The 12847-nt window shown below is 50.8% G+C and overlaps 1 protein-coding gene across 1 annotated transcript in view; it reads left to right on the forward strand.

Annotated features, from left to right (window-relative positions):
- Positions 1-1430: 1430 nt before the first annotated feature.
- The window catches only part of LOC144950930 (short transient receptor potential channel 7-like), a 91194-nt gene continuing 79777 nt past the window's right edge, over positions 1431-12847 (forward strand). Inside the window, exon 1 of the mRNA XM_078881110.1 lies at positions 1431-1613. Coding sequence (XP_078737236.1) covers positions 1495-1613 — 119 coding nt within the window. The 5' untranslated portion in view covers positions 1431-1494. The remainder of the gene's footprint in view (positions 1614-12847) is intronic.

Genomic DNA, 12847 nt, shown 5'->3' on the forward strand with positions numbered 1-12847 from the left:
CACACCACCACGGCTCCCTAACGATACTGATAATACATACGGCAAACTAGGAAAGTAAACCCCGATTGTAATGGATGCAATAAAATGACAGACAATAAATCCCCACGCAACATCGAACGCGATGAGAAACGCCGGTGAAAACCTGCCCGACACAACAGCGACGAGCACCCCTAAGCCTAAAACCCGATGACAGCAGCGGTGCGGGGGGAATCGGCGGACGGCCAGAGACCATGGGATGGGAGGATGGAGACGGGGTGGGATGGGAGGGTGGAGACGGTGATGGGATGCGAGGATGGAGCCGGGATGGGATGGGTGGACGGAGACGGGGTGGGATGGGAGGATGGAGACGGGGTGGGATGGGAGGGTGGAGACGGTGATGGGATGCGAGGATGGAGCCGGGATGGGATGGGTGGACGGGATGGGGTGGGTGGGTTGGTGCGTGGGTGGGTGGAGAGAGAGAGAGAGGAGGAGGGAGAGGCACTCGACGTCTGTGTGAAGGCTTCGTTGCGGTCTCCAGGGAGGGCTCAGTCCGGCCCGGCACAGCTGCTGGAATTACCATCGTCGCGTCACGGCTGAGATGCGCCCTCCACCACCGGCAAAAGGCCACCTCTATCCGGAGCGCGTCGAGTGCTCCCGGCACCACCGCCTGTGGGATTCTGTGTTGTGTTAACACACAACAGACACACGCGCGCGCACACACACAGAGAGAGGGTGGGGGGGTGACTGCCGTGTGTGCAGCAAACTGGTGGCAATTGACCGACGCGGAGTGCCGAAGGAGAGATTGAGAGGGGGGGGAGAGCCCAGTGAAAAGTAGCGGAGAGAAGGGAAAGCAAGGAGAGAGAGGGAATATAGTCATGGAGTATGGAGAGAGAGGGTAGAGAGAGAGGGAAGGGGTAAGGAGTGCAGAGCGTGAAATATATTGTGAAATCTTTCAATTAAAAACGGGGGGGGGGGTTACATAAAGCAAAGTATAAAAAAACGAAATGATGAACGGAGCATAGTGCCGACTACACCGATCATCTTCTTGTTTTCTCGGATCGTAAAAAATAGGAGAGCGAGGGAGGAGAGGGGAGGGAAAGAACCGAGAGAGAGATAGGGAAATCTCGGAGGGGGTGGGAGGGAAGAGGCTTTGTGTGAAGGGGAAGCAAACAGTGGTGGCATTGAGAGTGAGCGGCGCCGTACAGACAGACACACACACAGAGAGAGAGCGACCCGCGCAGAGACACCGGGAGGACACGGCCGTGGTGGGGGGGGGGGTGAGGAATCGGCGAGAAGGGGAAGAAGAGAGCGATAGATTGGGGAGTGATACGAAAGGCTGCGGGAGAGAACGAAAAAGGTGAGCGAGAGAAAGGGGAGGAGGAGTGTGGTGGTGGGGGGGAGATGATGGTGTATTAGAGAGAACGACCGAGAGAGGGAGGGGAGAGAGAGAACGCTGCACAGAGAGAGAGAGCAAGGTGAGAGAGAGACGCAGAGAGCTCGCAGCTGGCGGAGGCGATGGAGGCAAATTGGATTCCAAGTGGAGACGGATGGGTGCGGCGCATCGAGAATGGGACCCTCCCTCTCGCGGCCGAGTCTGCGGCCGGATCTACCGACACGGACCAATCCATCTACCCGTGAGTAGCCATCCACGACCCAATCCCTCTCCCCGTGAGCGCCCATCCACTATCCAATCCCTCTCCCCGTGAGTCCCCATCCACCCATCCACTACCCAATCCCTCTCCCCGTGAGCGCCCATCCACCCATCCACTACCCAATCCCTCTCCTCGGGACTTTCCATCCACACATCCACTACCCAATCCCTCTCCCCGTGAGCACCCATCCACCCATCCACTACCCAATCCCTCTACCCGTGACTTCCCATCCACCCATCCACTCCCCTGCTCGCATCACCCCACGCCCTGCCTCGCCGAGTCTCGCGGCTCCTCTTCAGGAGGAGCCTGCCGAGTTGTCACACAGGCAGGAGGAGACGTGGAGTCGGGGTGGTGGCTGCAATGTGATGCGTTCGCACGGTGACTGCAAGCGCGCATTGGCCCACAGTGTGTGCCCGAGATCCGAGTGACAATGTAGTCATTGCGCCGTCGTATTTCGTAACAACATATAATGAGCACATACTCATGTCGTCGCTTTTGTTCGTATTTAAATGAGGGTGATCAAAATCATCGTGGCTGTCACCCGATCTGTTCGTCAGGTGATTTATTTTGTTACGCCAGGCGAGGACTTCAAAAGAGTCCAGGAGTAGAGGGTGAGTCTCATTTGTGTACGACGCAATCAGAATCTGATTTTTTTTCTAGAGGAGGAATCCGATGAGCTGCAACGCTCTCCCCCCCTCTCACAGATGTCCCAATAGGGGCGGCATCAGTCTGCCAGTCGGGGGCCAATCCACAGTTGAGTAATTCACGGTGTTCGGTTTTCGAAATCGGGGAAACATTTGGACTCTGGCGCGGGCACGCGATGGCCCACTCTTCTTCGCAAATCACCTCGCGAGATCTTTAACGTCGACAGCGAGTGAACGTGTGTGTATGTACGTATGGGTGGGTAGTGGTGGTGTAGCGGTTAGTGCTACGCCGCGCTACGAAGCCGGCTATGACCTGAGTTCGATACCCGCTCACGACCTACACCAGTCGACGATTATCTCAACATGTCATGGCCCTCGCCCTCGGTCGATTCAGCTTCAAATGAGTAGCTGGTGAGGTGTGTGTAAACATCGCCACTGGGGAGACAAAGGCGGCCGGGCGTGGTGTTGGCCACCCACCCCCTCGTGTGCCGTGCCGGCCTTCATCGGTGCTACTCGCTAACAGCGCTACTCGCTAACAGCACCTCTCCCAACAGCCTGTCTAGGCTATACGGGGGATCTTTTCCTTCTCTTTGTTTTTATGTACGTAGAGCATGTTGAACTTATTTCGCACCGTCACGCCAGCCAATCGTGCCCCGTGAAGCATGCGGCGCGTGGCACGTTACAGCCGATGTTCGAGCGGCGCTAACTAGGGCGGCCGCTGAGATTCGAACCATCGGGAAGTCTTTTCGCATGAAGTCGCGGATGCCGCGGGGCCGTGCCACCGCACGAACGACATCTGCTCTCGTCTCGTCGTCGTGAATAAGTTTTTTTTTCCGCAACGCACGCGGAGAAGGAGCGGCCTCGGGTTAGACCGGATCGGCTTCCACCCTGACCGGGTCGAGTTGAATTGTATCTCTCTCTCTCTGGCGACCACGCCGTAAGAGGCAGCAGAGGGATGGGGGGGGGACTCCGTCGCTGTTGTTTTAAAACCAGCGCTCTATTCGACACCAAGATGTAAACACAATCTGGGGATGCCGCGGTGGCGAAATGTTAACTACCTCGCCTTGTATACAGAAGGTCGTGGAGTTTGGTAAGCTGCTCAAATTAAAACAATATTGAAGCAGTTTTATTTTGGCACTGTGGAGATACTTCATATGATAAAAATCCAATTAATATCTCTCACCCCTACCTTGTCTGCGCCACGGTGGCGAGATGTTAACTACCTCGCCTGGTATGGAGGACGTTGTGGGTTCGATCCCGAACCTGACGCCTGTATATTTGAGGTTTGCATGTTATCTCCCCGTGGTCGCGTGGATTTTCTCCGGGTCCTCCGGTTTTTCCCCTACACATTTAAAATCAACATTACGCGTTTAGAGTATTTGGCTGATAGAAATGTCCAGGCGATGATGAGGAGCCATTTTGTTGAGCTATCATTAGTGGCCAGATCGCTTCTGAAAAGAGCTAAGTAGCTCAGTTGGGCTTTGCCTGGTAAAATAAAAAAAATTGTGTAAAGTTTATCATTCGCGTGTTTTTATTTTTCCCCACCGAGTCTCCGGGCTCTCTGTAACCCAGCGCAGCTCTGTTGCTCTGGGATGTTTGGAAAACTCCCGTTAGGTGAGACCAAGTACAGGCCACCAAAAAGGTTCCAAAAGACGCCGAGCGGTCCAGCAACAAACGGCCCAGAATTAAGTTTTGTCAGGATGAACGCGTGCCCGTGTGAGGAATAGCAAGCAGGACACAATCACGCCCTCGTTCAAGAATGCCTTACCCAGTCTCATGAGACTCGTTTTCAGGAGAGTTCTGCGGTGGAATATTTGAACGTCTCGGGCAGTACACCGGTGGTGCCCGGTATAGTATTATTATTTTCTTTTGCTGGCAGCCACGGCGAGAGGGCTTCAGTCAGAGAGACAGAACGTTCGCGTCGTTTCGCTGTTCCTTCTCCGTTGAAGGAGTGCAAACCACAGTGGCGTTACCACATGCTCCATAGTTTTGGTTGTTCATTCATATCCAGTTTCAGTTTTCAGTTTCATTTATTTGGTATAGCCCTGCGAGCCATTCGGCTCGTTAATCGGGTGCAACCGCAAAAAAAAACTAAAACATGAACAAGAACATCTTAAAGTGACTACGCGCAAATAAAAAAAATACAGGAAAAAACAGCAAAATATTCCAGAAAAAGCACCGTATTTCATCCACGCATGTTTCCAATGTAACAAAAACAATTTATATATTTCTTGAGCTAGAGATGTATACGTTCGTGGCAAGGCCATCGTCAGTGAAGTAAGTCAGCGAAGTTTTATTAACGCGGCAAACAAACCGGAGCCTCGGGCCAATCGGGATGCTGGAGGTGACGCTGCTCCAGCTGCGCTCGGTGATGGAGTGAAGGGGATTGCGCTGCGTCACTCCAGTGGAGGGCCAACAGGGGCCTGGGCCATGGGTTTAGCTCAGAGGTCGGCAACATGCGGCTCCGGAGCCGCATGCCGGCTCTCTGACCTCCCTCCCTTGTGGCTCTTTGGCGGCCCCCCTTGTGACTCTTTGGCTGCCCCCTTGCGGCTCTTTGGCTGCCCCCTTGTGGCTCTTTGGCTGCCCCCTTGTGGCTCTATGACTGCCTCCATGCGGGCATCCGTTTAAAAAAACACAACTAATCTTTAAACACAATTGAACATAGAGATAATGTATTAAATATGGCAGATGAATGGGGTCACATCGGAATATCTTGGTGACGACAACATGTATAACAGTCGCAAGCTGTTATTGTTAAAGAATAACTAAGCGGGGGGGGGGGGGGGGCAGCTAAATCGACGCAATTTATTCCATCACCTGTTTTTTGTTGAAGTCAGAATGTGTTGTTGTTTTTGTCATCTGCTGTATACCAGCTGCTGTGTCTGTGTACAAGTGGCTCTCGATCTATTTTGGTCAACGACAAATAAATAAATATTCTTCCTCAGAAGGTTGTCGACCCCTGTGTTTAGCTGTATGGTGTCGGGGGGTGCGATTGTGTGGGGAGCGGTGGCGCAGTGGTGAGCGCACTTGCGCTCCGAACCCAGTGAGCCGAGTTCAACTTGCCAAAATATTTGCACCGGTCCTGCAGCTCCCTCCCCCCAGGTCGACTCAGCCTTAAAAGGTTACGTACTGCGGTGTGTAAACATCAGCACTGAGGAGACAAAGGGAGCCCGGTGTGGTGGTGGCCTTCATAAGTGCTCGCTCACAGCACTTGCCCCCAACAGCCTGTTAAAGCCTACACGGGGGAATGTTTGTGTTTGTGACTATGAGTGCGAATTTATAATCGATGAGCGTTGCGGTGGCTCGGAGATGTTAACTACCTCGCCTGGTATACAGGAGGTCGTGGGTTCGATCCCGACCCTAAAGCCTGCTATATATTTGGAGTTTGCTTGTTATCTCCTCGTGGTCGCCTAGATTTTTCTCTGGGCCTTCCGGTTTGTCCCTCCACATTTAGAATCAATGTCCGTTTAAAGTATTTGGCTGCTATTAATGTACACATGACGACAACCCACTTCGTTGAGCTAGATAGCCAGGTCGCTTCTGAAAAAGACCTCAAATATCTCAGTGAGCCTTGCCTGGTTAAATACAAAAAAAGTGGCGTTGTAGTTTACTGTATATGAGGAGTGGTTTGTTTGACATTGCATAACAAAGGGTATGGCACTCACTTTACGGTCCATATGGTGAACCACTGTCGTCTGTGATTCTTTAACGGAGGAAGAGGAACAGCAAAACGTCCCGAACTCTCTCTCTCTCTGCTGAAGCCCTCTCGTCGTGGCTACCAAAAGACCTCCAACATTGGTACCTGGCTCCTGAACTTAATGCCATGCGCAGGAGTAGAATATAAAGCAAGCACAGCTCTGCGACACATTCTAAAATGTAAAAAAAAGACTCGGCACGTTCGTTTATAACACCGTGGCCTTAAAAATAACAAGTTGAAAAAAGATAACGGCTCATAATAGAGGGTTTTTTGGGTTAGATCGCATAAATATATAAATGTGTCGTTGAAACCCGCCTACACCCGACACAGCCAACTAGTAATGCGTTGTCACGTAAACAGAACGTGGCCAATTCGTCACTAGTACAGCACACCGGTGTGTTGGAGAGCCGAGCCACAACATTTACAATCTGAGTACGACGTTTCGCCAGTAAATGCAACAGCTTCATCAGGCGACAGACAGATTTTATATATTTACGTGATCTAACCCAAAACAACCTCTATTATGGATTATATTGGTCGCGAAAACCTACGTGTTAAACCAAAATAACGGCTGACGTTTCGGGCAATGGCCCTTCTTTACAGCACGGATAGAGGCTAGGGAGGTGGAGTGGATAACTGTTTGGGACAGCAAGGACAAAGATCCCCCGTATAGCCTTAACAGGCTGTAGGAGCAAGTGCTTTTAGCGACCACCTATGAAGGCTGGGCACGGCACACTCGGGCCGGCACCACGCCCCAGCCGCCTTTTGTCTCCCCAGTGGCGATGCTTACACACCGCAACAGGTACTCATTTGAGGCTGAGTCGACCTAGGGGAGTCCCAGGACCGGTTCAGATATTTGTCAGTGGAATTGGCTGCTCTACAATGACAATAGTTTAAAGCTATTTGAAGCATGTTTTATTTGGGGGGGGGGCAGAGCTTGACGATGGGGGGAGGGGGGTCAAAAATCGCCCCATCATTTACGGACGGCCCCTTACTTGGTCAAATACATTCTAACAACAGTTGAGACGCCCACACACATTGTGGCTTGACGAACAAACCCACTTGCTACGCTGCCACCTCGTGGCCGCGTCCACGCTGCAGCCCGAGCGGCGGGTTTTGCGGGGGCAGCTCTGCACTCATCCCCCGCGGATCTGTCAAACCCTTGCGATGCAAAGCGCCGGATGACCGAGCCGCGCGCCACCGCCAAACCCGAGAGCCGATCCCCCATAACGCCCTCCGTCGTTGCAGCACGCTGACAACGCGGGTCCCAATCGCTCAGTCGTCTCGGTGCGAGCTCGCACAAAACGGGCCGTCCCTAAATTACGTCACGCGATTTTTGACGATGTTTTACCCCTATCGTCACACGGCGTCAAAAAAAGTCAGATCCCCCCTTAAATATGACGTCACAAAGCTCTGCCCCCCCCCCCCCAAAATAAGACATGCTTCAAATCGTTTTAAACTATTGTCATTGTAGTGCGTATTTAATGTGGCGCTGCACTCTGATGTTGTAGGAGAAAACATTTATTAAAAAGTCTATTTAATTAAGTAGAACGTGTTGTATATATTTATTTAAAGTTGCGCATTTTGATGTGACGTCACATTTCTCAACCCCCCCCCCCCCCCCATCGTAACACATCGTTACAAATGTCTGACTCCACCCTCCCCTTTGGTGCGTGATGTCATTTATGGACGGCCCCTAAGAGCGAGCATGGGTGGGACAATTTTTTGCCACGAGCCCCGCGACTCGGTGAACTTTCGCGGTTTGATGGGCCGTGGGGGGTGTGGCGGCAGTGCGGTGTGCTCGACGGTCGTGCGCCGTCCTGACCTCAGCTGGACGTTCTCTGTCACCGCTACAGCCGTGAATGCGCACGCGTGCACAAACCCTTTCCGGGGCGCCACAGTGGCTAGGAGATGTTAACTGCCTCGCCGAGTATAGCGGAGGTCGTGGGTACGATCCCGACCCTGACGCCTGTTGTATATTTGGAGTTTGCGGTGTCTCTCTCTCTCTCCCCGTGGTCGCGTGGATTTTTCTCTGGGTCCTCCAGTTTTTTCCTCCTAATTTAGAATCGTTTGGAGAATTTGGCTGCTATAAATTTCCACATGATAAGCCACTTCATTGGACTATCGTTTGTGGACAGGTCACTTATAATAAAAGTGCTACATAGCTCAGGGGGTCTTACCTGGTAAAATAAAACATAGTTTATTTTTGTATATAAAGATGTATGTAACCTTGCCTGGTATACCATAAGTAGTGGGTTCTTTTGTGACACGGACGCCTATATATTTGGTGATTGCATGTCTATCTTCCCGTGTGTCGCGCGGATTTTTTCCGGCTCCCCCACATTTATAATCAACATCGCACGTTTAGATTATTTGGCGTCTGTAAATGTCCACGTGATGGTAAGCCGCTTCGTTGAGCTATCATTTGTGGCCAGGTCGCTTCTGATAAAGAGCTATATAGCTCAGTCGGCCTTACACCTCGTCAAATAAAAAAGATAGTTTACTTGTTATACCGGGTGTTTGAATGAAATGGACGCGATTTGAAATCGCTATATCTCTGTAAACACGAACCGCCCATGAATGAAATTCTTACCACTTGAAGGGGCGGGGCATAGAGAGGGCGGGGGATAGAGAGGGCAGGGCATATAGTTTCAAATTATTACCGCTAGATGCCTCTCCCAGCGCACAAATAGCCCCTAGCCTCAGTCATTCGCAAGACACACTGCCTCAACGTTGGATAGGTCGCACAGAGACCCCAAGACTTGGCGCTACACTCTTGGCCCCCAAGATCCCCAGACATCACACCCTGCGACTTTTTCTTGTGGGGATACGTCAAAGACCGTGTTTTTGTGCCACCATTAGCGACTAATCTGGATGACCTCAAAAACAGAATCACGGCAGTGGTGACTTCAGTGGAAGAAGACACTTTGAGAGGCGTTTGGGACGAATTCAACTATCGTCTCGATGTTGTCCGTACAGCAGGTGGAGGGCAGATAGAGCATTTATAAAATGGTTAGTAAAACTTGATAACTCCGTTTGTAACTTTTTGTGTAATTGTAACATGTTGCCATCGTGAAATATACTGCTTTGAAATTGGGTCAATCTTTTTTTTACGAGGGCCTCGCTACGCCGGGGTTAGGGGCCATCCATTTAGTACGTACGCATGGAGGGAGGGGGGCGGTTAACCCAAATGCGAACGCTTGCGTATGGGGGGTCTACTGACAATGTACGTACGCATAGGAAACTGGTGGGGGGGGGGGGGTGAAGCCTCGATAATAATTCGTCTACATTGGCCTTCAAATGAGTTACAGCATATAGTCCGGTGGTGGACTATCTGTTTGCTCAAACACGTTAATATTCTTAATCCTTGATCATTTCTGTGTAGATTAAATATCGGCCGTTCTATAGGATTCGGGGGGGGGGGGGGGTGCGTCAAGCGTACGTACGTACGCAGGTGGGGGGGGGTGTAAACAGTATGCGTGCGTACAGGGAGGGGGGAGGGGTCAAGTTTTGACAGATTTTTGCGTACGTACTAAATGGATGGCCGCTTACTTGACCATACTTGACCAAGTTGGTCATTGCGGTGTTGCTGAAGGTGGCGACCATGGTACAGTACGATGGACTTTTCTGCACTGTCGTCTGCTGACGATTTAGCCCCTCGGATTGGGGGCAGAACACGAGCATCCGCTGTGGTCTGGGCATCAGCAATGGGGAGACTAACATTCAAACGAAACTATTTTTTAACTTACCAAATAAGGCTCACTGAGCTGCTGGGTGGCCAGCACCACACCAAGCTATCATAAACGATAGCTCGACGAAGTGGCTTATCATCATCACGTGGGAATGTATAGCAACCAAATACTCTGAATACATGTTGATCTAAATGCCAGGAGAAAAATCCACACGACCAAGGGGACATCATGCAAACTATAAACACGGGATAGAACCCACGACCTCCTGTATACCAGGCGAAGTAGTTAACATCTCGCCAACGTGGCGCCCCAAATGGTGAGTTGAGTTCATGCCGACGTTCATTTGTCGCGCGGAAAAATCCCGTGTAGCCAGTGACTCAGCTCGTCTGTGAGGCAAATCCCGTGGCGCCATAATCAGCACTGAATAAGAGCGACATCAAAGCGATCCGTTCGGGGGGCCGGCGACGGCAGAACGGAACGCGTCGGATTAAGCTAGTGCGGGGCCTGTAGTATATGTTATAAAGGGTCCTTAAATTTTAAAAAACGTAAATATTAAAACACATACATTTTTTATTTGCATGGTAAAGTAATTGTATTTTTTCATCTGCTATACAGCCAGATAATACGACAAATCGCTAACCTTAAACACCCAGTCGTTCAAAAACGTTGAAGGCGGTATAGTACTATAGTAATAGAGCCAGTGCAAAATCACTGAACCGGAGTTGATAGCTTGAATGCATTTAGCGCGGAGCCCTTAAAAATGCGGAGCCCGTAGCATATGTAGCTACTTCTGCTCCTAGGATAATCCGTCACTGTCGGAGGGCCCCGTGGTGACCACAACACAACGGCCTCTCCGAGTGGCCTCTGTGTCGAAGAATGAGATTGTGTGAGAGTGTGTGTGAGTGTGTGTGAGAGTGTGCGTGTGAGAGTGTGAGAGTGTGTTTGAGAGTGTGTGTGGGGAGCGGTAGTGTAGCGGTTAGCGCGCTGCGCTATGAACCCGGCCACCCGAGTTCGATTCCCGCTCACAGCCAACACCAGTGACGATTATCTGAACCGGTCCTGGGCCCTCCCCTAGGTCGACTCAGGCTTCAAATGAGTGCCTGGTGTGATGCGTTAATATCGCCACTGGGGAGACAAAGGCGGCCGGACGTGGTTGTTGGCCACCCACCCCCTCGTGTGCCGTGCCGGCCTTCATAGAGTGCTTACTCGTTAACAGCACTTGCCTGAACAGTCTGTTAAGGCTATACGGGGGATCTTTGTCTTTGGAGTTTGTATGCTCTCCCTTTGTAAATGCATGGGTTTCCTCCGGCTTTTCTGTTTTCCTTCTGTAGCTAAATAGAGCAAAGACGATGTCACCGGTATTGGCCAATGCCGAAAATGTGCCTCCAAATCACTCGATTGGGATCGCGCAACAGCAGCAGCAGCAACATCGCCCTCGACCCACACAACGTGGCAGGACCCTCCTGAAAATTAGTCATGAGACTCGCGACGAGGCTCTCCTTTGTAAATAAGCGTGGGAGCATCAATAACAACAATAATAATAACGGCCCGCAGGCCATAGGTTACCGATGTCTGGCTTTGCCAGCACGGGGGAGAGATTTTATCATTTCCTCTTCGAATACGAAATGATTTTTACATTTCAGTGTTTACTCTCGCCACGGACGGTCGTGAGCGCGGCTCGAACCGATGGCTTGCAGAAGTAGGCGAAGCGTCAGTTCTAAGTAAACAGCAACAGCGACGACGACGATAACAACAACAATAAAAACAACAACTTACGTGCGCTACGTTGGCGGTGGTGCGCAGGCGAAAATGAACCGGAGACCTGGGTCATCAACGCGACGAACGGGCGACGTCCATGTGACGTTAAAGTAAAATGGCATAGACTTACACTGCCTATAGACTAACACTGCCCATAGACTAACACTGCCCATAGACTAACACTGCCCATAGACTAACACTACCCATAGACTCAACACTGCCCATAGACTAACACTGCCCATAGACTAACACTGCCCATAGACTCAACACTGCCCATAGACTAACACTGCCCATAGACTAACACTGCCCATAGACTAACACTGCCCATAGACTAACACTGCCCATAGACTAACACTACCCATATAATTTTTCGATTTAAAGCTTTCGTGACTGCAGGGATTCATCTTCTTGGTTCTTTCGGTAAAGTCACATAGAAGGGAAATAATAAAATAATACAAATATAACATAAGAAAATAAGCGTCTGAAGACGCTGTCTTTCCGACAGACCTGTTCTTCACCTGAGGACGGCTGCTTGCGTTGTGGCCGAAACGTCGTTAGAATTATTTTATTATGTTTTATTTTTATTCTTTTATTATTTCCCTTCTACGTGACTTTACCGAAAGAACCAAGAAGAAGACTACCCATAGACTCAACACTGCCCATAGACTAACACTACCCATAGACTCAACACTGCACCTCCGATTCGTGCGGTTGGCTATGTACGGCGCGAAAGAAGTTCAACATACATACATACATACAATTTCGACAATACATAAAAACCAAGTAACCGGGGCCTGTACCCATTGTTGTGTTCCATCGGTCGGATCTTAAGTTAACTGCACAACATTAGCGTTTGCTCGAGTGTGTGAACCCGGTCTTCGCTGACATTCTTTAACCTCATTACGCACTCGGATAGATGAACACCAAAAAAAAAATCTAACCGCTCGCAGAGCTTTGCGGTTAACGTGCAAAAGTAACGGCCGCGTGCGCTTTGAGGTGCTCGGCAGACGACGCCTTGCGCTCGGTGCGCGTGTGCGGAGGCAGCCGCCGCCGATATTCGGGTCGCCACTCATCGCACGCAAAGCGCTCGCCACGAATGAACCGCGGTGCCTCGCCGTAAAAAAACATCAAACACGCGAACTCCGGTCGTCATCCTCGCAGCGGCAGCTTTTGGCTCAGCCGTTGAATAGAGATGGTGGTCATCGCATCCGTGCGGCGCTTTCAGATGCGCTTCTGCGGCCGTCTGGAACGCTCTTCCTTCCGATATTAGGAAGCCAGTGGAGCTACATCTAGATTGAAAACTCATTTCTTTAGAACTGCTGGTTGTGTTCAATTTGTTGTCCTTCCCCCGCAGCTCCGATTAGCACGGTTAGCTACGTATGGTGCGAAAAAAGTTCAACGTATATATTGCTTCATCAGGCGATA

The sequence above is a fragment of the Lampetra fluviatilis genome, chromosome 60, assembly GCF_964198595.1.
Source record: "Lampetra fluviatilis chromosome 60, kcLamFluv1.1, whole genome shotgun sequence".
Classification (NCBI taxonomy): domain Eukaryota; kingdom Metazoa; phylum Chordata; class Hyperoartia; order Petromyzontiformes; family Petromyzontidae; genus Lampetra; species Lampetra fluviatilis.